General features: G+C 55.8%; 7 protein-coding genes across 7 annotated transcripts; 2 read left to right on the forward strand and 5 right to left on the reverse strand.

The window, feature by feature from the left end:
- Window positions 1-2,054: 2,054 nt before the first annotated feature.
- Window positions 2,055-2,234, reverse strand: CCMA1212_005618 (uncharacterized protein; the record flags this gene model as incomplete). Its single annotated transcript, XM_073702872.1, has 1 exon — window positions 2,055-2,234. The coding sequence occupies one exon, from the start codon at window positions 2,232-2,234 to the stop codon at window positions 2,055-2,057; it is 180 nt and encodes a 59-aa protein (XP_073558292.1).
- Window positions 2,235-2,681: 447 nt separating this feature from the next.
- CCMA1212_005619 (DNA repair protein rad50) lies at window positions 2,682-6,673 on the forward strand (the record flags this gene model as incomplete). The annotated part of the gene is made up of 2 exons (XM_073702873.1): window positions 2,682-2,901; window positions 2,973-6,673. The coding sequence occupies 2 exons, from the start codon at window positions 2,682-2,684 to the stop codon at window positions 6,671-6,673; spliced, it is 3,921 nt and encodes a 1,306-aa protein (XP_073558293.1).
- An 865-nt stretch (window positions 6,674-7,538) lies between these two features.
- On the reverse strand, window positions 7,539-11,166 carry CCMA1212_005620 (Kinesin-like protein; the record flags this gene model as incomplete). The annotated part of the gene is made up of 2 exons (XM_073702874.1): window positions 7,539-10,568; window positions 10,669-11,166. 2 exons carry the CDS (start codon window positions 11,164-11,166, stop codon window positions 7,539-7,541), a joined length of 3,528 nt encoding a protein of 1,175 aa, XP_073558535.1.
- Window positions 11,167-12,040: 874 nt separating this feature from the next.
- On the reverse strand, window positions 12,041-13,882 carry CCMA1212_005621 (uncharacterized protein; the record flags this gene model as incomplete). Its single annotated transcript, XM_073702875.1, has 1 exon — window positions 12,041-13,882. The coding sequence occupies one exon, from the start codon at window positions 13,880-13,882 to the stop codon at window positions 12,041-12,043; it is 1,842 nt and encodes a 613-aa protein (XP_073558534.1).
- A 2,184-nt stretch (window positions 13,883-16,066) lies between these two features.
- On the forward strand, window positions 16,067-17,348 carry CCMA1212_005622 (uncharacterized protein; the record flags this gene model as incomplete). Its single annotated transcript, XM_073702876.1, has 2 exons — window positions 16,067-16,111; window positions 16,170-17,348. 2 exons carry the CDS (start codon window positions 16,067-16,069, stop codon window positions 17,346-17,348), a joined length of 1,224 nt encoding a protein of 407 aa, XP_073558533.1.
- A 756-nt stretch (window positions 17,349-18,104) lies between these two features.
- Window positions 18,105-22,447, reverse strand: CCMA1212_005623 (D-lactate dehydrogenase [cytochrome]; the record flags this gene model as incomplete). The annotated part of the gene is made up of 7 exons (XM_073702877.1): window positions 18,105-19,641; window positions 19,759-19,926; window positions 20,319-20,407; window positions 20,472-20,552; window positions 20,626-20,720; window positions 20,793-22,064; window positions 22,159-22,447. 7 exons carry the CDS (start codon window positions 22,445-22,447, stop codon window positions 18,105-18,107), a joined length of 3,531 nt encoding a protein of 1,176 aa, XP_073558532.1.
- Window positions 22,448-23,237: 790 nt separating this feature from the next.
- Window positions 23,238-25,435, reverse strand: CCMA1212_005624 (uncharacterized protein; the record flags this gene model as incomplete). Its single annotated transcript, XM_073702878.1, has 2 exons — window positions 23,238-25,146; window positions 25,320-25,435. The coding sequence occupies 2 exons, from the start codon at window positions 25,433-25,435 to the stop codon at window positions 23,238-23,240; spliced, it is 2,025 nt and encodes a 674-aa protein (XP_073558539.1).
- Window positions 25,436-26,269: the final 834 nt, after the last annotated feature.

Here is a 26,269-nt window from a genome sequence, read left to right on the forward strand (position 1 = left end):
GCTGGGGGTGGGCTGTTTGTGCTGCTGCCGGCGTGCGTGCCCTGTCCGAGGCCCGGGGACGAGGAGCTGTCGTGCAGCGCGTCTGTTAAGGTGGGAGGGAGGTAGGGAGACGAGGCGGAAGAGGCCGAGGCCAGAGGATCGTGAGTCGTCTGGCGGTTGTCTCAGCAATGAGGTCGGTAGCGGTGGCATCCGAGTTTATATGATCGATAATCGGGAAGGCAAATGCGATCCCTGGCAAGGCAAGGCAAGGTAAAGGTAGTGCTAGCACCTCAGCTAAGCTGGGGCCGGGCCAGGACCTGGCCTGCAGCACCGCGGGCTGAGTGCTTGTCTCGTTGCTGCGCAGGCTGGCAGGCCGGAGAATTGCCCCCGTGAAAAGCGGGCTGGGCATGTGCCTGGTTGGGGTCGGGTCCGGGTTTGTTTCATTGTGTGAATGTGGGAAGAGTGACCGCCGGGCTGCTAAGGCATGCACTTTGGTGGGAGTGGCTTTTTAGCGGTGATGGGTACTGTACTGTACTGTACTGTACTGTCGCACTGCACGGTGCCGTACCGTAGGTACTAATCTGAGTTGGGAGACGAGGTACATTTGTGCATTAGCAGACAGATGTACCTTACCTACTACCTTACAGTAACTGCCATCAGTCAAGGGATAAGGGTTGGAGTGTAGAACAGGATTGGTTACAGCTACTAGTACCTTATTGACCAAGGTAATGTACGTATGTACGATCATGTATCAAGCAGTCTCACACAAGCAGCAGCAGCAATGTCTGGCAGCAAAAAGTGGCCGCTAGCGTCGCAAGTTGGCCTAACCCAGCCCAGCAGATAGCGGGGGCCGGACAGCTGAGCAGAGCAGCGCGGATCCATACCAATCCGATCCATCCAATCCATCCAGCCCATCAGACGGACGAGAGCAGAGGCAAAAGAGACCCGAAAACCAAGAATTCAGAGATTTTAGGCATGACGCAACCCTCTCCTGGGATTAGCGGCTGCTGCGGGAAGACGTCGCTATAACGCTAAGAAAAGCGGTCCCCGGCTTTGCATCTGAACTTGAATGTTTGATGGTATTTCAGCACGGCAATTCGATGTCATGTCTGCGCGTTGCACACAAGGGAGGCGACTCGCCCTGAGCAGGTTGCGGCCATCCGTCGCTCTTCACGGACAACTCTCGATGCCTAGTACCTAGGTACCAAAGAGCGGAACCATTTAGTACCTTACCTTACCTAGTAAAGAAGATGAAGCAAAGAGTCATTGAAGCGACAAGTCAGATAATGCAGGAGTAGGTACTGCAGCCATTGCCAACATTCATGACAAGCCACCGTCCGTCCATCAACCTGCGACAGCTTCAACCTTGCCTGTTGGTGCAGGGAAAAAGCAAGGCCTGCTGACCGGCGTCGTGCCGGTTGTGCAGCCTCTCACGGCTAACAGGCCTCGGGGCCTCTCACAGCTGCATCCGATTCGACCACTTGGCCTGGCTGCGCACCGCGCATCTTCTGGGGAGGGGGAAGGCATGAATGCAAGGGAAATCGTTGCCGGATATATCACAGCCGGCTGTTCCTGGACCTCACCAAAGGGGTGCCAAGCAGCGGCTGTATTTCAAGGTAGTACCTAGGTAAGGTGAGTGAGCACCTACTAATCTGCTAATGGGATCTTGGTACATGTTCTTGTCCGGAGGATACGAGCAGGCATGGGCCGCGGTGCGTTGGCGGCAAGGCATCTCGCTCGCGGCGACATGATGCTCTGATGCCGTTGCCATCACGTACACGATGCAATCATTCTCTCACTCTCTCCGTGTAATGCGGGGAGAGAACACGATGGTATGGGCCACCATCCCATCTGTCCTGCATCACCGTCATGTTCGATGGAACATACCACGCACGCAGTACCTGACGGTGACCTCGAGAGACTCGCGCCCCCCGAGCCAAGCACTAGGCTAAAAGGCAAAAGACTCGAAGTCGTCGTTCCCACCCTGACTTTCGCATCGCAATGCCCAATCCCGCCCATCCGCGATGCGACATTCCGACCTGTGGGACGCCCGCGTCGTCAGCGGCTGTGTGACATCAAGTGCCGCCGAGTACACCAAAGTACTGCACCACAACTCCCGCCTGCATGTTCCACCTAGTGCAGCGCTGGCTTGGATGGAAGCGTTCGAGCCGGTGCAGATCCGCCGCTCCTTGATGGGCCTGGTGGACAAAAGTGCACAGCTGTATCTGTGCCCCGTTTTTGCCCATCTTGCCCATCTTGCCCATCATCTGTTAGTGCTGCAACCTTCTCCGGGAGGGGTTACAGATTCCAAGGTGTTAATTACTTGGACAGTACATAATAAAGTGATTTCACGTTCGCGTCTGCCTTATCTTATCGCACGTGAGCACGCATCAGCGAAGCGCATGGCGCTCAACGCGTGACCGGCGGCGCTGCCTGGAGCGCGTTTGTACCATCATACCCATCGAAGTAGTGTCTAGACTACCTACTGTATGACAATCTTCTAACCAAGGCATCTTGTCTGCACGCACGCAGTTACGCTCCATCGCTCGCCGGTCGAGGTCCAGCCACCAGACGCAGATGGAAGTGTCACGACCCTGACAGACCAATCGTTATTGCTCTTTTTTTCCAGCAGCAGTTCGGCATCCGGCTCTCCGAGAACTGCCATCTTCAGCCGCAGATTCTCGCTCCAGTCGCCCTCCACCATGTCGAGAATCGACAAGCTCTCCATCTCCGGCGTTCGGTCCTTCAGCCCGAGTGTTCGCGAGGCCATCCAGTTCAACACTCCGCTGACTCTCATCGTTGGCTACAATGGCTCCGGAAAGACGACAATCATCGAATGCCTGAAATATGCAACTACGGGCCAGCTGCCTCCCAACAGCAAGGGCGGCGCCTTCATTCACGACCCAAAGGCAAGCCAAACTCGTGCCTGAACCGTCACGGCCTGCGCTCTTCGCTAACGACACTTGCTTCTGTCCAGCTCGCCGGAGAAAAAGAGGTCCTGGCCCAGGTCAAGCTGCAATTCCGCTCCGTCAACGATCGACAGCATGTGGCAACCCGAAGCATACAGCTCACCGCAAAAAAGGCCTCGGTGACGCAAAAGACTCTCGACTGCTCACTGGTAGTCGTCAATAACGGAGAGCGAACCACCACATCAACCAGACACGCGCAGCTGGACGAGATGATTCCCGAGCGCCTCGGTGTCTCTCCAGCTATTCTCGACGCCGTCATATTCTGTCACCAGGATCAGTCTCTGTGGCCGCTGAGCGAGCCTTCGGCCTTGAAGGCGCGCTTCGATGAGATCTTCGAGGCCATGAAGTACGCAAAGGCCATTGCGAATCTCAAGGTGCTCCGGAAAACGCATATGGATGAGCTTGCGAAACTCCAGGCAGACGAGGCACACAACAAGACCAACAAGGATAGGGGCGAGCGGGCCGAGAAGCGCATGAGTGCCTTGCACGCAGAGATTGAAGCAGCGCGCGCCAAGTGTGAAGCGCTGACGGACGAGATGCAGCAGACGCAGGATAGGATACGCCAGAAGCACGAGCAAGCCAACAGTTTTCTCCGAATCGTGCAGAATCTCAACAACAAGCGAGAGCAGCTCGAATACAGACAGGACGCCGTTAACGAGCTCAGACGGACGATTGAGGAGTTGCCGGACGACGATGCGGCCCTCGAGCGCTCCTTGTCCCAGTACGAAGACAGCATGGCTCGCTATCAACAAGAGGCCGAGCAGAACAAGACACAGTACGCTGAGCTCCAAAGGGAGCTGGCGAATCGTCGCCAAGCCCTGTCTGCGAAACTGGCCGAGCAGGGAAAGCACCAGTCGGACAAGGACAAATATGAGCGCCAACTCAAAGCGAGGGTGGAGCTGATCCAAGAAGCCGCACGACAGCACAACCTCAGAGGCTTTGACGGGGACTTGAGTGACCAGCAAATTCAAGCCTTCCATGACAAGATTCAGAAGCTCCTGGCAGAGAAGAAGCGAGATCTGGAGCGACTACAAAAGGAAAATGCCGCGGAGCTCGACAAGGCTACGGGTGTCATTACGGAGCTCGAGGGTCGCAAAGCTGCTCGAACACAGGATCGTGTATCTGCGAAGCAGCGTATGGGCGCCATTGAAAAGCGTACAGGCGTTCTTCAGAATGAAGCCGTGAGCATCGACGTTGACGAGGGAGCCAAGGCCCTCCTAGACGCACAGCTTGCGGAACTAGAATCGAGATTTAGGCAGGTCCAGCAAGACTTGGACAAGTCCAACTGGGACCAGCAGTTGAGTGAGGCCAATGACAAGCAGTGGCAGTTGGAGAATGAGAACGAAAAGCTGGGCCGTGAGCTCATCGAGTGCACAAGGCTGGCCTCGGAGCGGGCGCAGCTCGAACTTCGCAAGAAGGAAATGGCGGATCGGAAACGAAGGCTCGAAACGTTGACCGAAACGTGGAAACCCAAGCTAAACGGCGTCCTGGGGGGAAATTGGGAACCGGACTCGCTAGACTCCCTGTTCCAGTCGGTCCAGGGCCGTCAAAGCAAAGCTCTTCAAGAGGCTCAGAAACGTCGAGACCAGACGAGGCAGAAGCAGCAAAAGGTTGAGTACAAGCTGAAGAATGCAAAAGAAACGCACGGGAAAAGATCCCAACAGATGGATCGGAGCAAGCAAGAAGTTGTTGCTGCGCTGCAAAAGGTGCGTGACGGCGCTGTCGTGGAAGACTATGTGGAAGAGGTCGCTGCCGTTGAGCAGCAGGTCGAAGAGCTGCGCACTGATCTAAGTCTCTTTGATGCTCTCTTTGACTACTATAACAAGTGTAAGCGTATGCTGGATACCCAGAAGAAGTGCAGATTGTGCGAGCGCCATTTCGACGACAGCCAGGCTGCGACTTTGGATCGCCTGCGCAAGAAGATTGATAAGCATCTGGATCCAAAAGGCAAAGTCGACACGGAAAAAGACCTGAAAGAGGCAGTGGACAACCTGGAGTCGCTGCGGGCGGTGCGCTCCGCCTTTGACACATTCCAAAGGCTGTCGGCAGAGCTGCCTCCTCTCCTGGACGAGTGGAAGACAGCGGAAGCTGAATACGAGTCTCTGGAGAAGCAGCTTGAAGAGGAGGATGTCCTTGTCGTTGCAGAGGAGGATAAAGTGAGAAACCTCGGCGACCTGGCCAAAACCGTTGCGAATATCTCTCAGACGGTCAAAGACATCAAAGACGCCGAGGCGCAGGTAGACCGCATCGTGTCGCAGCAGTCTTCCAGCGGCGTCACTCGCAGCGTTGAGGAGATTCACGAGCTTCAGTCGAACGTGTCCGAGCAGCTCAGGAGCCTCAAGAGCAAGATTGCCAAGCTCACGACGGATAGGCAACGGATGAAGGATCAGCTCAACTCACTCGAGCTGGAGAAGAGCGAGCTGAGAAACAAGATTGGGCGCACCGCGGGACAGCTCGAGAAGAAGAAGGACCTCCAAAACCAGATTCAAACCCTCAAGGAAGATTACAATCATCAGCGTGAAGTGATACAGCGAACTGATGAGGAACTGCAAAAGATTGAGCCGGGCATTGCAGAGGCAAGGTCGGCCCGCGATCAGATTCTTCGCCAAGGCCGTTCCAAAGAGCAAGGCATTACCGAGGAGCGAGATGCCATCCTCAACTCTATGAGCGAAATCAAGATGATGGATCTCGACATCCAGGGCTATGTCGACCGTGGGGGCCTCAATAACCTGGCGTCCAACCAGCGGGCAGTCGCCTCTCTTGAGACAGCCATTAGCACCACGGAAAAGGAGATTGCTGATCTGACGGTGCGGACGAACAAGCTCAAGCAGGACATTGACAGCGGAGACCGCAAGAAGAAGAACATAAGCGACAACCTCAACTACCGCAAGCACCTGCGGACACTCGACGTCTTACGGCGAGACATTGCAGAGCTGGAAGACCGCAACGCCCACGAGGACTACGAGCGCCTGCAGGCAGAGGCCCGCTCCCTGGAGAACATGGCCAACCGGCTGCTGGCCGAGCGCGGATCCGCCATGGGCTCGATGAAGTCCCAGGACGAGGAGCTGGAACGGCTCCTGGAGGAATGGAAGATGGACTACAAGGACGCCAAGCAGAAGTACCGCGAGTCGCACATCCGCGTCGAGACCACAAAGGCCGCGATCGCGGACCTGGCGCAGTGTCGGCTCGCCGTCGAGACGGCCGTGATGCAGTACCACTCCCTGAAGATGGCCGAGGTCAACCGCATCGCCGGCGAGCTGTGGCAGACGACGTACCAGGGCACCGACATCGACACCATCCTCATCCGCTCCGACCAAGTGACCACCTCGGGCAAGCGCAACTACAACTACCGCCTGTGCATGGTCAAGCAGGACACCGAGATGGACATGCGCGGCCGCTGCTCCGCCGGCCAAAAGATGCTCGCCAGCATCGTCATCCGGCTCGCCCTCGCCGAGAGCTTCGGCGTCAACTGCGGCCTCATCGCCCTCGACGAGCCGACGACCAACCTCGACCGCGACAACATCAAGTCCCTCGCCGAGAGCCTGCACCGCATCATCCAGGCGAGGCAGCAGCAGAGCAACTTTCAGCTGATTGTCATTACCCACGACGAGGAGTTTCTGCGCCACATGCGCTGCAGCGACTTTTGCGATAGCTTCTTTAGGATCAAGAGGGATGAGAAGCAGAATAGTGTCATTTCGAGGGAGAGCATTACCAAGATTTTCTAAAAAAGAAAGAAAGAAATTGCCCATTTGACATGCCCTCTTTCTTTCTCCGCTTGCTTTTTTCCTTTGGTATTGATGACGGGGTTTGACTTTCTTCCGATTTGGAGTTGGCTTTCTTATGAGGTTCTTCTCTTTATCTATATAGATGAAGGGGATGAGAAGATGGACATGAAGATGTTGGCAAAAATGTGTATGATCATGTATATAAGGACTTCATCAAAATAGCATCACACAATCGGCATACAAAGAGACCTTAATGACAGCACATCCTTGTCGTACTAATATCTGCATTCAATCATATGAAACCAAAAAGGAGAGAAGAATGAAAAAGCATCGGGTATCAAACTGCTCAATAACCCTAAAACCTCAATACGATGACCAGGAAAAGAAAATTCAACCAGTCCAGCCCTAACCAACCCTTCCTGATCCCATCCAGTAAAAGAGACCTAGGGAAAAAAAAAAAAAAAAAAAAGAGGGAAGCCTCCCATAAATATCACGAAACCCAAGCTGTTCTCTCCCCTTTACAACAAAGTAAATCCAACCTTGGGACTGTATTTGTATCGTATAGTTGACGAAACAAACAAGAAGGAGAAGAGAAAGACAATTTGCGCTCTGCATCGCTCATGACCGACCTAAACTCCGTGACTTGATACCCGTCCGGCAATCCTTCCACTTGGAAAGAACTAAACAAAAGGAGAGAAAATAAAAAAGCAAACAGCGACAACGAAGGGGCAAATGTTCCATGTGCACCTTGCAAATGTAGCAAAAATCAGATCCCCCCCCCCCCCCCCCCCCCCATAAATGACCATATCCCTCTGGTGTCCTAGACCCAAACGCCCGTCAGATCAATTTCCTCATCTTTCTCCTCTCAGTTTATCCGCGGACTTTTTCTCCTCGCCATGCTCTCCGCCAGCGCCGTCAGGGGTAAATTCTCACGGCCCTCGGGAAGCAGACTATGCTTCCTCAAGCTCGCCCGCGTGGAACGAGCGCTGCGCTTAAACAGCGGCATGGAATCCCCCGACCCGGCGGACATGGTACTCGAGCCGGACTCAAAGGAGATGACGCTGGAGGCGAGACTCGAGATGTTGGGGTTGACTTCGCGCAGGCTTGCGCTCTTGTCCGAGATGCTTTCGATTGAGGGACGTGGTGGTGAGCTTGCGTTCTTATTGGAAGAGGCATCGAGGTCGGCAAAGACAAGGGTGTCGTTGCCCTCGTCGGCATCTTCTTCATCCGCCCCGTCTCGGCCAGGAGAACCGCTGCCACTTTTCAGATTGATGGCAGCGTGCGTCTCAGTACGAGGCAAGCTGGTAGGGAACTGATACTGTGCTTTCTGGGGAGTCTCCCCTGTTGGCCGGTAATCCTGAAGCGCTGTCTTGCCGATCTGATCGCGCAGGGCCGAAAGAGGCTGGCAGATCTGCGTGGTGAGAGGCTCAAGGCTGTCGTGCAGATCGCCGGCATCAAGGTCCATGGCCTCACCGAGGTTCTTGACGCGGTCAAACGTGGTCTTGAAGTGAGCTGAGATGTTGCCGAACGATTGATCCACCGTGTTCGACAGCGCCTGGATAGACTGCATGTGTGTCTCGTGGTGTGTGTTGCTCTCAGACTTGGCACGGGTCACAAAGTCGTCCATAGCTTCCATCTGCAGGTCCAGGTCGTCAATCTGAGCGCCCACCACGCGCACTGTCTCGGCGTGGACTTGGTTCGCTGTGCTTCGGATGGTGTTGCTGCGGCCCTCGGCAGCGTTCCAGTCTTCTTTGAGCTTCGTCTTGATCTGATCGCGCGACTTCTTGACCTCCTCCAGCAGCTCGCCCTCCTTCCCGTCCCACGCGTCCATACCTTGACCGTACTGAGAAATGGCACCCTCGAGGGATGCGTTGTAGTCGGCCATGTTCTTCTGAATCTGCGAGGTCCTCTCTGCGAATCGGCTTTCCTGTGCTTCGGCCTGGGATGTGATCAGGGCCGAGATCTGGGTGAGAAGTTTTTGGCGCTCCTCGGCCGCTTGTCGCCTCTCTTCTTCCAATGCCTCCTGCATCCGGGTCGATATATTCGCGTTTTGAAGCATAATGGTGTTGGTGGCGCTTTGCAGCTGCCTCCTCAGGTTGTCGGACTCGCAGCGCTGAGTGGTAATGTGCCGGACGAGCTCCTCGAAGATGGACTTGAAATCCTTGCCCAGGGAGCTGTACGAAGTGTGAAGCTGGTCGTGGAACTCTGTCATCTCATTCAACACATCACCGGCAATCTTCTCCGCAGCCTGCGCGATGGCTTGCAGGCTTTCGCCGACTCGTTCTTTAACGTTGTCGCGAACCTCCTTAATCTCTTCCAGCACCTCGTCCATGTCGTCCTTGGATTTTTGCTTCTGCTCGAGGAGCTGCCTCTTGGACTCTGCAAAGGCGTCAAAGTTCTCGTCCAAGAAGGCTTGGGTGGCGGTGAGCTTCTGTAGTTCTTCTTGGACAAATGTCTCCATCCTTCTTGACACGCTCAGGATTTGTTCTTGCTGTTCCTCCTGGAACATACGAACCCGCCGCTCCACCATTGACGTTACCTCCGCAACCTGAGACTGGGATGAGTTCCAGGCCGTCCGGTTGAGCAAGTGTAGGTCCGATTTGCGCTTATTCTTTGCGTGCAAGCCGTGGACATCCTTGACCGTCTTCTGCAGCTTGTCAATTAGCACGCTGCCAATCTCCGTCAGCTTCTCCTCCGTCTCCTCGTGGGCCTTGCGCCGCTCCGTCTCCTCTTCCAACGTCTTTCGAGTCGCGGCGAGAATAATGTCTGTCTGGTCAAGAACGCCTTGGGTCTCGTCCAGCTGCGCCTTTGTTGCCTCGTGATCTTTCTTCATACCCATGAAGGAAATGTTGAGGGAAAAGAGCTCTTGGACCTTGTTCCGCAGATTTGCCTCCAACGTCTCGAGACGCGCGCTTTTCTCTTCCAGCACAATTCTCCTCGACTCGCTTTGCGCAGTCATCTCCTCGAACATTTCGTTGGACAGGTAAACACCGTTGCGCTGCCGGGTGGATATCAGCTCGCTCTTCAGCTTTTCGATCTCGACGGTGAAGTCTCGCAGGAGCATCTTTTTCGTTATCATATGCATCTGAGGCTTGTTTCGAATGTTCTTGGCGCGGAACGCATATTCGAGCGTTGAAATCGTTTCTTCGAGGTTGCTCTTGGAGGGAGAAATGGTGGCAATGATGCACGTCTTGGTTCGCCCGCCTAGCGAGTCTTGCAGGAGACGGGTCAACTTCGACTCCCGATAGGGGATGTGAGGGCTGTGGTCCACCAGGGCGTTGATGACTCGGCCCAGGGTGAGCAGCGATTTGTTGATCAAGCCGGCCTCGGTAGCTCGCTTGTTCTCCGCGCCCGATCTCTGGATATTTTCGCTGCCAGCCAAGTCCACCAGATTCAGCTTGCCAGCGCTCACGAGCTCCTCCACGCCCTGATCGTTCGAGCTCTTGACGTAGGCCGTAATGGTGAAGACGGTGTGGCTTCGAGAACTCAAATCGTTGCACTTGGTGGCGGCAACCTGGCGCTTCAAGCTGCCCTCCTGGAGCACCTTGATTCCCTCGGCTGCGTTTTTGATGTGCTTCTCCTCCATGCCCTGAACAAGCGTGGTGGCGTGACCTCGTCTTGAGGCGTCGTCGTAGATCTTTAGCTTTGTGCTCTCGTCGGTAGAGAGCAAATCCCGGAGTTCTTCGTTGTATAGCTCGATAAAGGAGCACTTGACGCAGTTGTCGGTGTTTTCGTTTTCGAGCTTGTCAAACAGCTGCTGCAGGACGCGCGGGATGATGCCGGCCTCGTCAGACAGCATGCCCAGCGTATCCGACATGTCTCCCGACATTGTATACGTCTTGCCCGTCCCTGTCTGGCCATAGGCAAATATCGTGCAATTGTAGCCAGCGAGCATCTGCGACCAGCCTCATTGTTAGCATATGCCATGAGAACCACTCCTGCATCAAAGATCTTCCGCAGCAAAGTGCCAGAAGAGAGACGGAGAAAAGACCAACCTCCTCCAAGATGGGCTTCACCACGTCGTCAAACACCATCGACTGGTCCGCCGCCGGAGAAAACACGCGGTCAAAGCTATACGTCTTGTTGCTCAGCGCGTTTGCGCCCATCGACAGCTCAATCACCTGCCCCTTGACGCCGTCCGCATTCACCACCACCGTGCTGTTCTCCTTGACCTCCCTCTGGCTGCGCCCGCGACAGCGCACCACCACGTTGATGTTGGTCTCCTCCCCGCCGCCGACCATGACGTCCGCCGCCTCAAAGTCGCGCTCCTTGCGCTTCGTCCCAATCGTGGCCGATTCCGCGGGGGACATGGCTCTCGTCCGGTCGGCTCGTGACGCGGTCGCCAGGTGTCGGTTCGTCGGGACGGCCGAGGAGGATCGTGTGCCGTTGAGACGCGTGCTGCTGCTTCGCATGCCGGCGCCTGGGCGGATGCCCGACGAGCTCATTGCCGGCCGCGTGGGCTCTCGATCGGCGCGTGTTCGAGGGTGAGCCATGCTGACAGCGGTATGAGGCCACCAGCTGCCGTCGATAATGGCCTTGGGGCGTGTTCAAATTTCTGTCTAAGGGTATGTGTATGTGTGCACCTAAATGTGTTGTTGTTGATACTAATTCCCTGGGCGGGGATAGTACCTAGTGGTGGAGCATTGGGCGATTAGGAGGTACCCATGTACTTATCTCGCTGGGGTGGATTACAGGCAAATACAGGTACTTCGTGCCCTTACTGATGCTGTCAATCGTATCGAAACAGTGGTTTTCCGGTCAGAGACTCTGGGCTGGGGATGACAGATTAGAGCGGATAGTAGTGGACAAAGTAAGTTATCGAGTTGGCGATTTGTGTGCGAGATATGGACCTCTTGCAAGACACAGACAAAGTACTATAGGCTGTGTTGAAGAATTGCTCTTCAAATCGCATGTGTGAGAAGAAACCGAGAGGTTTCGATACATTTTGTCCGCTGATAAGTCTGCCGACAGCATAGGTACCGTGTACTTGACTATACCATGAGTTGGGTCACAAAACTGGTCGCCACAGCAACGGCATCTTAAGTGGTTACATCGCCAGAACTGCGTTTCGCCAAGTGTATGTTGAAGTGCGAAGTAGTCTTGCACATAATGGTTCTCAGTGAATACGCAAATAATGCATCATTAATTCATTTCGTTATTATATGAGTAAATAATCCTCGTATATATGCAAACTCTAAAGCACAGAAAACATGCAGCGGCAGGAAGAGCTTCTCTGCCAGTACGTATCTAAGCTGGATATCTTTGCCATGCGTCGTCCTTTTTCAATCCGTATCAACGCCGGTACCCAGTGAGAAAAGAATCACGATTAAACTTCTTGTATGTGAGACAATATTCGTCTCTGTAGGCTCATTCAGCAGCGTCCGCGCCCTTCTCGACATCGGCTTGCTTCTTCTTGGTTTCTTGCTTGAGTGAGTTGAGGCCCGTCTTGTGCTCCGTGTGCTGCTTGCTGAGCGTCTTCTGCTTCACAAAGAAGCTGATAAGAAGACCGACGAAGACGAAACACGTGTAAGCAATGAACATCTTTTGCATGGCATTCCAGTACGCAGTCTGGGCCACCTCTCGCTGATGTCCCTTGAGGCTGGCCACCAGAAAGACGCTTGACGCAGCCTCGGAGCCGGAGAGCTTGCTGGCCAACTCAGGCCCCAGCTCGCGTATGAGCGAGGCTTGCTGCTTCTGCATCTCGTTGTCGAAGATGACGCCGCCGATGACGACAGAGGTGGACGTTCCGAGCTGACGGAGGAACTGGAAGCTGGCGGTAGCAGCTCCAATGTCGCGGGGCTCGACGTTGGTCTGCAGAGCTATAAGGGGAGACTGGAAGTTGGGGCCGACACCGATACCAGCAATGATCTGAAAGATGATAATCTTGACCCAGTTCGCCTTGGCACCCAGGTCAATGAACAGACCAAAGCCCAGAGTCATGATGGTCAGTCCTGACACGATGGGGATCTTGTAGTTGCCGGTCTTCTTGATAAACACACCCGTCAAGGCAGACGTGATCGACAGGGCGAGGACGTAGGGCAGGATGTAGACACCAGAGAGGAGGGACGTGGCGCCCAAGACGGCCTGGAAGTAGAGAGGAAGCCAGTAGCTGCCAGACATGAAGGTCATGGCGTGCATAATGGATAGGCCATAGGCGGCAATGCTGGTCCGGCCGCGGAAAAGGCGAGTAGGCATGACGGGGAATTTGGCGACTCGGTTCTCATACAAGCCAAAGAGGGCAATGGTGATGAAGCCAAAGACGATGAGGCAGATGACGGTAGCGGATTTCCAGGGGAACTGGACGCCGCCAAACTCAAGCCCGAAGAGCAGCATGAGCGTGCCGCCGATGATGAGGACGTTACCGACCCAGTCGATGGCCGCCAGTCCCTGCTTGACGGGCGTGCGAGGGTTGTGGAGCTTGAGGACGAAGATGAGGATGAGTAGTCCGATGCCACCTAGGGGCAGGTTGATGTAGAAGCACCATCTCCACGAGACCTTGCTGGTGAAGACACCGCCGAGGATGGGTCCAATGGCCGAAGCCAGGGCCCAGACCATGCCGAGGATGCCAAAGTACATGCCTCGCTTGCGCATGGAGAAGAGATCAGAGATGCAGATGTTGGGAAGAACAATGGTGCCGCCTCCACCGACGCCCTGGATGGCACGGGCAGCAATGAGCATGCCCATGCTGGTGCTGACGGCGCATAGCAGCGAGCCGATCCAGAAGATGGTGACGGTAGCGATGAGCGTGGGCTTGCGGCCGAAGATGTCGGAGATCTTGCCCCAAGTGGGCACGAACGCAGCGTTGCCGAGCAGATAGGCACTTCCAATCCAGACGTAGCCAGCGCTTGATCCAAAGTGATTGGAGATGGTCGGGATGGCAGTGGTGATGATGGTCATGTCCAGCGCCGCCAAGAACAGCGCCAGACACAGGGCGAAGATGATGAGGAACGTCTCGATGTTTGTCCGGCTGGCTTCAGGCTCGTCTGCCGGTGGTTGCTGTGCTGGGGGACCTCCAGCTTTCGCTGCCTTTGCTGATGTCGATGCCTCGTGATCTACTGATGAGACGCCAATCTCACCATCCCCCAGCTCCTTGCCAACGCCCTCGCCAGCCTCAATGGCCTTGATGTCGCCATCGGTGCTGCGCGCAGGGTTGACCGTTTCGTCTGAACTGGTGCGCCTATCGGGCGTTGTGGCTTGGTCGACAGCCATAACGAGGCGTCGACGGGCGTTGAGACAGGAAACTCGATGGGTTAGGGTTCGGCCGCTGAGACTTTTTGGTGGAGCCTCCGCGCGGCGAGAGCAACACTGATTCTCGTGGCGACTCCTCTTGGATTTCTTCTTTCTTGGCCTGTCTCTGCTTCGGAAGCACTCAGATAGAGACTCGCGTCTTGTCAAGTGTGGCCGCGGCAAGTCGAAGAGGGGAGTCCAAGGAAAGGTGCAAAGAAGAAAAGGACAGACAAAGTTGAGGATGGACAGAAAAAGATGGTTGTCGTGACGGGGGGATGCTATTACTATATAGATTGATAGCGCACCCGGTAGGGTCGCCTCCCCAGCAGAGAAGGTGAAAAAGAAACGTTATACTGCGTCAAGCATTTGCGTTTGTCATCGCGGAAAGACGAAAGGAAAATATTACTAGTACCACAGCTCATCGGCCGGCCCACTAAACACCGGGCTTTTCGTACTTCGTATGTACGAAAGGTGGACTGCGTGGGTTCGGCATAGGCTTGGGCCGATGCCCGGAAACCGGCACAGGACAAGTGCGCGCCTTGGGTCCTCGAGAAGCGCATCAGCAACGATGATTCATCAAAGACTGGCGCTGCACTGATCATCTGCCTCGGAATGCAGGCAGCCTCGTGCGAGCTTTGCACCCGTCTATCGCCGTCCACCGCGCCCGCTGTTTTCGGTGCTGCTGGGCGCGTGGCTCTGTAATGGGCGTGGATGCTGGCCATTGGCATTTGCCCTCTTCCCCTGCCTGTAAGGAGTCGTTGAATGACCCGTCCATTCTGTGAACAGCTGGCAGCTCCATCCCTCACCGCAAAAGACGCCTTCCGGGCTGGCGCTGGCACCACTCAGCCCAATGTTGGATCTTTTTCTCAAGCAGTGGGGGCCGGGTGAGCACTGGCCCCCATACCGGGTCTCCATTGCATCGGCCGAGAGCGGGTGCCAGCATTGGGTTATGTGAGATGAGCCAATGGCGGCGGCTGGTTCTCGCTCGCAGCACCGCTTGGAGGAGGCTTCCAGTAGCTCGAGCATTAGGCCGTGGGTTTAAGGCCAGGAGCCGGCAATAATTGATTGGGCTGCTGGTTTGAGGAGCCCCTTTGCCCACTGAAGCGTAGCGTTTGACGATGCCAGCATCCAAATTGTCTGGTCTCTGGCGCCGGTGATTGCAAAGTCCGAACAGCGAACCGAGTCGACGGACTATCTCGCACCCCTATGGTGTTTAAACTGCGGAGGAATGTAAGGCATCGAAAGTAGGGAATCGTGGACCGACCGGACTCGTATCAGCGTTGCTTGTCCCTATTCGTATATTCGATTCGCACCCGTCTAGTAGTGACAGACAGCAGAGGAGCTGGGTCAGGTAAGTATGCAGATGCCCTTCCCTGGATTCAATAAACGCACCGCTTCATATTGAGTCACATCTCGTCACACCTTGTTCCAAATCAGCTCTACACTGAGCGGGACAAACGTAGGTAAGACTTGCAGCACCCGCGCGGCAACCTTGTAAACTCCCTTGTCATACTTTCGTAAGATTATTTCCTCTTTTGCGGATGCGATCCCGTTCTTCTGGTTGCACGAGAGGGGCCAAGCATTCGCAGTGAACACGATGCACTTGGCAAGGCCACATCCGATAAGATGCGAATGCACGCACTCTCGAAGATGGCTGTCATCTTCCGGCCACAGCCACAGTATGTTCCTGCCTATTGGGTAATACGATGGAAGATTGGAAGATTTCCCGAATACGAGGACTTCATGGCAGGCGCGATGGCCAATCTGTGATGCTCCTACCAGCTCACAGATGACTTTGTTTTCGCGACAAGTGCAGAAGGAAGGATCAGCCTCGGAATGCTTCCGCCTGTGTGACTCTGCTGCTACTGAATCACCGAAATGGATTACCTCAGCAGACTGACCTCAAGTCACTCCGCACTTTGGTCGCCAATTCACCCGCATGCTTCCATCCAATCGGCTGTTGCCCTGTAACTGCTTCCATCGAGAGTGCGTGAATGGCTTCACTTTGCCTTGACATGCCTTACATGTACCTGCTTCGTGCCCAGGTCCCTAAGATGAAAGACAACTTCTCGTTTCCGCAAAAAAAAACACGCCCTTATGAGTGTACCTCCTACCTAGCAATCTATCATCGTGCATAGACGCCTGGTCGAGGTAGACAAGGGGGCAATGATTGGTCGCTTCGCTCAGCGGCGCAAAGGGCGCATCGACATGGTATGTACCAAGGACTGAGCACTTGATCGAGGCTGTTTGTCTAACAAGTTGCGAATAGGCAAGCCGCTACCTCTGTATCAGGCCACCGCCGTTGAGCACAGCGATCAAGGCTGTACATGGTCACCAGACATTTGCAACAGTCACGAGTCTGCAAAACTGTGTAGTCAACACGATCAAGGTGAGATTGCCGCAAAGTGATGCCTTACGCAGTAAGTTGACCAGAGGCGCTCAAAAGGAGACACACCGTCCTAGCTCTTACATCTTCTCTGGAAGCCGTCCCTTCGGTTTACCCATACGCCACAAGCTCTGCACGCAGACAAAGGTTCAAGAAAAGGCCCCATCGCGAAGGGACGAGTCTGAACCAACCCGTGTCCGATTGGGTGGTCGCGGTACCACGGAAAGGGACAAGGCCCTCATGCGAGAAGCCATCGCCTACGCAGACTCTCTCAGAGGCGTCAAAGGAGAACATGGCTTTCTCAAGGAGAAGAATAACCTCACCCTTATACCCGAGCTCGGATTCTGCGGCAAAATCTACATACCCCCAAAGTACAGCGCTACCGACAGGGCAACGACCATCGTTGAAGCCAACACCGACCAGACTCACTTCATATTCTTTGTCGACGGCTCCTTAATCACGAAAACGGACCCAGAGTCGGGATCTGTGATCACCAGCGCTGGCGCGGCCGTCGTCTACAAACCTCTAGAGCCAAATCAGCCATGGCTGGAAAGATACTTTGCTCCGCCCAAATGCGAGGGAGGCTCTGACAGGATCGAGGTCATTGCCATTCTGGATGGCTTGAAGACTGCCGCGGTCGAGACTGATATATTCAGGAGATGTGATTCAGGCGACTCTGATGACCCGGCGGCCAAGCTGAAAGCGACAGTATTCTCAGACTGTACAGGTGCTTTACAGCAACTATTCAAGCTTCAGAGCAGAACCGTCGCCAAGTCCCCATTACTAGACGACCCCATTGTTCGCGAGTTGATTGCTGTATCACAATATCTCCAACGAAAGGGAGTTGAGCTCGAGCTGCGCTGGGTTCCAGGGCACTCACTCATTCCGGGCAATACGTTCGCTAATGGCGCAGCCCAATATGCCTCGAAGCAGCCAGAAATCGGCGCGATCCTGGAGGAACGATTACGGGTCAAGGTGCAGGCGTCACCGAGCACTGCGGAATCGCATGATACCCAGAAGAATAATTCACCAAAAACCAAACCTCAGGAGGAGAAAAAGTAAACCCATCAGATTCCGCTCAACGAACGTCCTTTCATATGTGGGTTCCCTGGTTAAAGAAGCAAGGCCGAATGTATGATTAGTCTACTTCATCAAGGTAGAGTAGCAACTTGTTAGGATGCACTGTATGGAACGACTCGGTATCATGAGATGAGGGAGCAGGGCGATGAATAGACGAGGCGAAGGACGAACCTGTAAAGGCTTGTCACATTGACAAAGTATGTTAGACAGGAAACCAAGTCCAGATACGTGAACAATCAACGTTCTATTAGATCATGATGCAGGTCACTTCTCGCGGAACAATTAAGTGAGCTGCTTTCGAGTATATATATGTAGCTATTAGACATATTTTTCTTATTCAGTCTGCACAAGCTTCTCGATCTTCATCCCCCTTCCTATGCTACCTCATCTCAAGACAAACACTCCTCGTTTACCAGAAATCGCAACCAAGAAGCTCTATAATAAAGCCACCCAAGTCATGAGTAAAGAACGGGACGGAGGTATACACACAAGATAAAATAACGCTCCCTTGGATCAAGCCACTCCGAGATGCAATATCAGCACAAATGCAGCATGAAGCCAGAGTTCCAAATAGAATAAACATCGTCTTCAGATAATCTGTAATATCTATACCATGCAATCCACCCAAACACCTAACAATCAAAACGGAACCCCATGATAACAAAGTCACTCGCTGACAAAGGTAATCTCAAACACACAAATGCACAAAACGCCCATCTCGCCGCAATATCTTGGTCTTCAAAACACCGTCACGGTATTCACATAGTCATTCCTCAAAACCTCAAACACCATCCCCGGAAACCCATACAGCGTCGTCGTCGAATCCCCATTCGCCTCGGGCCTCCTCGCCCCGCTCTCCTCCCACCCGCCCAGGAACTCGCAGCTGCTGCCCGGGCTGTCGCCCCAGCCGCGATTCAGGACCATACCCCCTTGCCGCGGCTGCGTCTTGTCCGTAGAAGGGTACGCCCCTTCCCACTTCCGCCTCATCAGGCTCTCAATCGCCTTGAACTCCATCTCCGAGTGGACGTGCCCGCCGTCGTCCCCAACCAGGTCGTCCAGGTAGCTTATCTCCCAGCGGCAGCGCCGGTGGCGGTTGAACTCGTACGAGCCGGGGATGTTGCCGTGGAGCACGAGCTTCGTCGCCACCAGTCGGTCGGGCGCGTGGTTCTTGATGCCGTTTCCCACGCCGTCCGGCACCTGCGTCTCGCCCGGCGGCAGGCTTGACGGGGGCACAGGCGTGGACATGAGGATGTCGAACCCAAAGTAAAAGTAGTTGTAGAAGCTCTCTCCTGACGCATTCTCTCCCCCTTCGTCTTCCACCGCAGCCTCATTGTCCGATTCGTCAGATCCGGTATGCATGGACGACTGGTCCGTATCCGTCGACTCATCCGGCCGACCCAGGTCCTTCACGATAGGACGCCCGTGCGCATTGCTAGAGGCCCGCATCTTGTGAATCACCATCTTCTGGTCGTTCTTGCGGTAAATGGCATTCGGCGGCCCCAGCTCCGCCACGATATCCTGCGGCGTCGTCTCGCCCAGGATGATCCAGAAGAAGCTCGGTGTCCACTTCCGAAACAGCTGAATCTTGCCCCCGCCGTGCAGCCGCACCAGAGACACCTCGTCGGGGTACACGTCCTTGCCGCGAGGCGTCATCGACGTCACCTTGACGCTCGGCAGCACCTCCGTCCACAGCGTCGGCCGGACCTCTGCCCAAGAGTTCCCGCTAAAGACGGCCATGGACGTCGCGACCTGCGACGACGACGCAGAGAGCAGCGAGACGACGTCCTTGTCCGCAGAGTACACCGACGTGGGCACGGAGAAGTTGAAGGCCACGCCGGGATACGACAGCACATACGTCCCGTTGCCCTGCGACGACGGTCCCGCCGGCGGGATGAACTCGCCCGCGTAGGTCGGCCCCAGCAGCCGATGGTAGATGTGCCTAAAGGTAGGCCCCGCCGACGACTCGCCGGACGCCTCGGCGGCAGCGGCGCCGGCGCCGGCCGGCCGTACCAGATCGCGATCCTTAAAGGTGATGTGGCTCTTTGTAAAGTCGATGACTTCGATGAGGCGGAGGCGCTGCTCGGGCCCGTCGAAGCGCAGCCTGATTCCGTTCTGCGGCAGCACGACGCATACCGGCTCGGTGACGGGCTGGTCTCGCGAGTAGAGGACTTCGAGCTTCGGGAACGCTTGCGGTTCGGCCTTGACGCGGGTCAGGACATCGTGGAGGGACGCGCCGAGGGCTACAAGACGAGACGGGGTTAGTTTAGACAGAGAACTTTAGGGCAAGAGTCTGGTAGTGGAATTTGCTCACTGAAGAAGCCCAGAGCCCGTCCGGGATAGAGCTGTGCGGTAAAGAGCGACATGGAGAGGGTTTGGTGAAGACGCGACAGACCCAGGGGGTCGGCGGGGTTTGGTCTTGGTCGACGCAGTGACAACACTCTGCTTGGCTGTATGGCGGGGCGGCTTATAGAGTCGTTTTGTCTTCTTTTTGTTGGCTGTTCTGGAGATACAGACGCTGTAGATGCGTTCGGCGAGGAGAAACTGGCCGGAGAAGAAGTGCCTGTCTATGCTGCGGTTATGGACGAGGAAGACCAAGAAGAGGCTGGAATGCTGGGGCGTGAGGCTGTCCGGCAGCTGGCAATGTCACGAGCCTGGAGTTGGCGCAGGGACCAGCACAAGGGGTGCCGAATGACGGCATGGCGTGGGGCCGGGGAGCGATTAGATAAGCAGGGTGGCTCTTAAACGACAAAAGAGAACAAGAGACGAGAAACAAGAAGAGAGACAAGTAGAGAAGACGGTTGAGAGCGGACAGATCAGACAGCTTTGAACGTAATAGTAGTAGTATTGCATCTCGTCTATCAATCACCATGCTGTGCAAGAAGTGACACTCACCACATATAATACAGATCCCCACAGTGTCGCCTTGACACCCACACTCACCCTCACCCTCACCACTCCTTGACCTCGCCGCTCTTGGGCTTCTGCGCGCGAACCACCTTGTCGCAGTTCAGCAAGCACAACGGGTCAAACGCCTTTTTGATCTGCATCACCATGTCAGAAACAGCTCTCATCCAGGGCTGAATAAGTAATTCTTCATCAACTCACCTGGCGCATCGCGTCCACCGTCGTCTCACCCAGTTCATGAGGCAGGTAATCTCTCTTACCCAAGCCAACGCCATGCTCTCCCTATCGAAACTATTAGCACCGGGAGTCTTGCTTCGTGTTGAGATATGAGCTTTCAAGTCCATCTTCAACTTACCGTGACTGTGCCCTCGAGCTCAACAGCCCGCTTCACCATCCGTGAAACAACCGTCTCAGCCTTCTTCCGCTGCGCTTCGTTATACAACAGAATAGCTATTTTCCCACAGTTAGCATGTTCCCGCGGCCGAACCCCTCCAGATCACACTCATGAAGCTCAAAACTTACTGTGAAAGTTTCCATCCCCGACATGCCCAACAATCGACGCAAACAGCCCGCTCCTCTGTATATCCGCCTTGGTCTCCTCAATCAGCTGCGGCAGCCTGCTCATCGGCACGGCCACGTCCCCCGTCCACACCCGATCCCCTTCCTTCTTCATGGCCATGGTGCTCCAGAGCGCCTCCTTGCGCGCGCTCCACAGCTCCTCGCGCTCGGCCTCGCTGCGCGCAAACTCAAACGTCTTGCTGCCCGCCTGCGACGCCAGCGCCTGGACCTGCGCGACCTGCTCCTTGACGCCCAGCGGCGTGCCCGCGAACTTGAAGAAGAGCGTCGGGGCCTCGGTCCACGTGCGCGACGTCGCCTGCGAGGCGTTGATGCACTTCATCTGGACGTCGTCGAGGATCTCCACGGCCGCCACGGGGATGCCCTTGCCGACGACCTTGCTCACGCAGGTGGCCGCGTGGTGGATCGTGGGGAACGAGCACACGGCGACGCTCGTGGACTCGGGCTTCACCGTAAGCTTGAGCGTAGCCTCCGTCACCAGGCCGAGGGTGCCCTCGGAGCCGATGAACAGCTTGGTGAGGTCGTAGCCGGCAGAGCTCTTGCGAGGCCGCTGCCTGGTCTTGACAATGGTGCCGTCCGCCATGACGACCGTCAAGCTCAGAACCCACTCCCGCATCGTGCCATATCTGTACGCGTTCGTCCCGCTGCATCCCGTGCCAACCATGCCCCCAATCATGGCCCCCGGGCCCGGGTCCGGAGGGAAGAACAGGCCCTTGTCCGCCAGCGCGTTGTTCAGCTCCTCCCAGCCCACGGCCGGCTGAACAACCACATCCAAATCGTCCTCATGCAGCGCGAGGATCTTGTCCATCCGCCCAAAGTCAATCGAGATGCCCTTCTTCGTCGGCGTGAAATGGCCCTCCAGGCTCGTGCCCCCGCTGTACGCCGTGACGGGGATCCGCCGCTGGTGGCACACCTTCATCACCTCGGCCACCTCCTCCGTCGAGCCCGGATACACGACGCAGAACGGCCGCTCGTCCGGCCCCGCGTTGTGCGTCGACCAGTCCGACGTCGCGTGCGCGCTCACCTGGTCCTCGTCCGTCGAGACGTTTTCCTTGCCCACGATCTTGACAAAGTCGGCCCACGCCGCCTGCATGTTCTCCAGCTTGACGTTGTGCGTGAGCGGCCGCACCTTGGACAGCGGCAGCGTCGACGTCGGCTCGGGGTCTCGCGGCCAGTACGTGCCCAGCCAGTAGGCAATGCCGACGCTCGACAAGAAGACTGCGCGCAAAATCCACATTGTCAGTTGCATCGACACACAAACACACATATGCACAAACAAACTGCAGCCCTCCCAATTTCCTTTTCAACATACAGAAAGTAATCATCCAGTTCCTCGCCGGGTCATTCATGTCCCTCCACTTCTCATACTGCTCGCGCTGCTCGCGCTCGCGCCTCAGCCGCGCGCCGATGCTGCCCATGACCTGCCCCTGGAACGACCTCCCCAGCTTCTGCTCGCTTCCCTGCCGCGGCGGCTTGGGCCTCTCGGGCTCGATCTCTGTCGCATAGTGTCGTACCGCCGCCGCTCCGGGACGAGGCACCGCAGCCAGGCGCCGGAGAGCCTGTGCGCGCATCGGTTGCGCCGCCGAGCCGCACCTGAGCATTGGGTCGCTTTTCGTCTCGAGCCTGTCGGTTCGTCGGCTATATCTGGGGCTGCAGACGCATGCAGGAGGAGGACAATGGGGCGCTCAGGCTGGTCGGGCCTGCAATTGAGGGTTGTCGCAAGTGGTGAAGATGCGAAGCTTGGCTTTTGCGTCTGCCATGGTGGGGGCGGGACAGGAAACATTAGCGGCGGGTCGGTCGAATTCGGTGGGACATATCCGTACCAAGTAAATGCTTGCCCTATCTTACCTCCTCAGACTGTAACATCGTGCCTTGCGATATCCGTCATCTGTTGGCCTTTGCTATTATTAATTCTGCACGTCATTGGGGGCATGGTAGTCAATGAAACGTATATTGGCTTGAAGAACGCTCAATGCATCTACCCAGGTGCTTGCATCTCCCTTCTATCCCGGTAGAAAATCCAACCATGACTCCCAAACGACCATCCAAATGCATATGGTGCTCGATTCTATCTTGTAACAAGTCGCAATTCACAGTGACAAGCTGTGGTTTTTATTGTCGTCGACTCGTAGACTGAACCCTCGCATCCTTTTAATCTCCTCCCATGTCCAAACCCAGACAAAAAAAAGTAAACAAAGCCCCAGAAAGAAAGGGCGGGTATCGATCAGACAAAGAGTCAACCTATCGATCTAACAAATGGGTATTGGCAAAACATCAAACAAGTCCCAATCGATCGGATAAACCCACATCGACCAACAAAAAAGGCATCGTTAATCATAAAAAGGGGAGCAATGCGCCGTGCGGAACGCCCAGCAAGAAAGCAACAGCCCATCATGGCAGCTCATGCACCAGCTGAACGCTGAGCATTGGTGGCTTGACCGACGAGAGGTACCCCGTCAGATCGTAATCGTCGTTCAAGACAATGGACTCTCCGCCGGTGTGCGTAAACACACCGTACACATTCAGGCAGGCCGCGCCGGGAAATCTGTTCGCTATAGCCTGTTGGACCCCTTGCATCGTCCGTGAAGTGATCACGTCCACCCAGAACGGTGTTTCAACTCTGTAGATTGACGACGGGTGTGAACCGAACCAGACCGTGACTTCTCCCGGTGCGGATGTGGAAGACCCATGGGGCAGCATCGACGTAGACAACGGCGGCTGGGTGGCGTAAGGCTCAGCAAGCAATCCCGCGTGTGCTGTTGCAGGGAGGAGGAGCGGTTGCTCAACCGTCAGAGATGGAGGGACGTTGGAGATTGCCGCAGGAGCGTAGATTGGCTGAGGAGGAACGGGCGGATGCTGTGGCCGCGGCCAGGTGAAGCTATGAGGAACCAGAGCAGCATCCGGCAGGTAGTGCGACATGGCGCCGCTGTCAGAACTCGGCATGCCGGCTGTGTAGGAAGACGTGAATTGGACTTGGGGCGCATCGTGAAATGTGGTTGCCGGTACGTGAAGCCCCGTGTCCAGCTGAGCGCCCAGCAGCGGAGTGACGCTGTCGTCCTGCGCCTGCAAGCCATCGGTGTAAGGCTGGGATGTAGCTGTTGGCAGGCCATTTCCCAGATCCGCCGGACCAGCAGACAAGCGAGGATCCGGCGGCGAATCGCTTCCCTGCGAGGCATCCTCGTGGGGCCGTTGTGCCTCCGTGGAAGCCTGGTCGCTCTGCTGTTGCTTCCTGGAGTGCCTATCCGGGCGATTATCGCGAAGCCTCTTGAGGATGTCTCGGGCCAATGAATCCAGGGCCTTGGCCTTCTTTGAGCCTTCGCCCTGACCAGAGCGTATCTCGGACAAGATTCTGCGAACCGGCCCGGAGCGTTGACCCCACAGGCCCTTCAGTTCATCCCACTGCTGAGGCGTGGGCGTAGGCGCAAGCGTGCCGTCGGGCTTGTTGGCAAAGCCGAATGCCTCCAGCAGCTCGGTCAGGACGAGTCGCATTTCCCTCGCCTGCTGCGGGTTGATGCGTAATGCCAGCTTGGCTTCCAGCTGAGTCATCTTGGATTCCGTGTATCGCTTCGACTTTGCAACGTCTTTGCAGATGGCGTCCAGGGCGACCTGCTTCATCTCCAGCTCGTCACGGGGGGTGCACAGCTTCTCGTAGAGCATGGGCAGGTCATGCATCAGGCGGGTCTTTGCAGACTCCCATTTCTCAGGCTCATCCACCTTCCTGCTGATGTTTAGAGCGGCGCAGACCCTGGTGAAGACGTCACGGAGCGAGCGATAGGTGGCCTTGTCCAGACCCAGCTTTCTCCGGGCATCATCGAGCGTCATCTCGGAAGGATACCGGGCAGTGGCCCCGGGAGTGTCCTTCCTGCCTGTCCTGCGCTTCTTCGCGTCCCTGGGATCGGAGGGCTCTGAGTCACGAAGAAAGAGCGACGAGGAGGAAGAAGACTGAGCCGAGATGGTCCGTGACATTGGCTCGCCTCCCTCGCGAAGCAGAGGAAACGGGACATCGATGGAGCCTCCTGAATCTTCAGTCTCGAGCGCCTGGGGTTCGACATGCAACTCAGGCCTGGACTTGTCTACGTTGGGCCCACGCATCTGCAATCCGATCCTGCCGCGCAGCTTTGCAACGTCTGCCGAAGTCACCTGAAAGCCCTCCTGTCGAAGCACTTGGGTCATGCCTCTCTGCGACAGGTTCATCTCCCATAGCTCCCTGACGCGGGCCACCAAGCTGCCGTCCTGCTCGTGGCTCTTTACCTTGGGAGGAAAGTCCCAGCGCCGGAACTGGTCCTGAAAGGCCCGTCGACTATGTCACGGTTAGCCGCATCACCGCTGGTTGTGTGTTAAACATGGCACTACAACGCCAACCACTCCAGCTTTCACAACCTTGCCATTCACCTAGCTTGCGAAGCATGCAAAACGCGAGCATACACTTGGCTTGGGGGGGGAGGGAAAGGGGTTCGTTAGCCGTCACGGTACCTTGGTGTGAAGCCGGCGCTGCTCTGCAGATGCGCCATGATGCGCTCGAGGGGCCAGCCCTGCTCGATGTACAGGCGGTAGCACGTCTCCCGGTGCTCTTCCCAGCGATAACCCATGGCTTGCGTCGCAGTGCTGCCGGGCGAGTGTCGGGGGTCGGGGAAGGATCACGGAGGCCGTTCCGGAGGAAAGAAGATGAGTTGCGGTTTTGAGGCTGCCGGGCCCCGCCCATATACGGGCAGTATGAAGTCGAGGCTGCGCGATGACATGGCACTGTGTCACGTGCCGGGGCCTCGAGCTCCGTTGCGCATCGGGTTCGGCAGTTGTTGGGGACTTGTATGAAGGTTCGACTGAAGGCTTTTGATAGATGCCGTATGGGTAGGTATCTAGGGAGAGGAAACATTTACACTTTGGTTCCGAGGTTGTGGATGTCTTTTTATTGGCTGCCGTTGAAGTCTAGCTCTGCTAAGGTCCAAGTATTACTAGCAGCTGAATTTCGACAAGGGATCCAAGGTCCACTGCTTCTTCTGCTCTCGGGACACTAGCATGATTATTCTGGGCTCTTCCCTTCTTTTGACGGGATTCTATAGCATGAGATGCACAGAGTAGTTGACGTAAATCGATTAGGATATCCTTGGGATATCTCTTGGACCCTGCATGAAAGCAGCTTACACATGAAATCAGCTTACGTGAAGGCTGCTCACGGGCTACGAAGCTGCAGAACTCCCGGGCCGCGGCGGGGCAGCCGAGGTCCAACGGCAACGGCTCCAGAACCCCAGCAGTGACGCTCCCGTCGACTTGGATAAACACCAACCTCATCTCATGCATCGCCATCTCCATCTCAACCCTCGCATGCCCAAGCTTGCACATCTCATCGGCACCTCATATGAATAGGATCACCTATCTCTCCAAACTCATCTCAGACTCATTCCACTCACGCAAACCCTTCCGCC

The sequence above is a fragment of the Trichoderma ghanense genome, assembly GCF_004382785.1.
Source record: "Trichoderma ghanense strain CCMA-1212 chromosome Unknown scaffold_6, whole genome shotgun sequence".
In the NCBI taxonomy this organism is placed as follows: domain Eukaryota; kingdom Fungi; phylum Ascomycota; class Sordariomycetes; order Hypocreales; family Hypocreaceae; genus Trichoderma; species Trichoderma ghanense.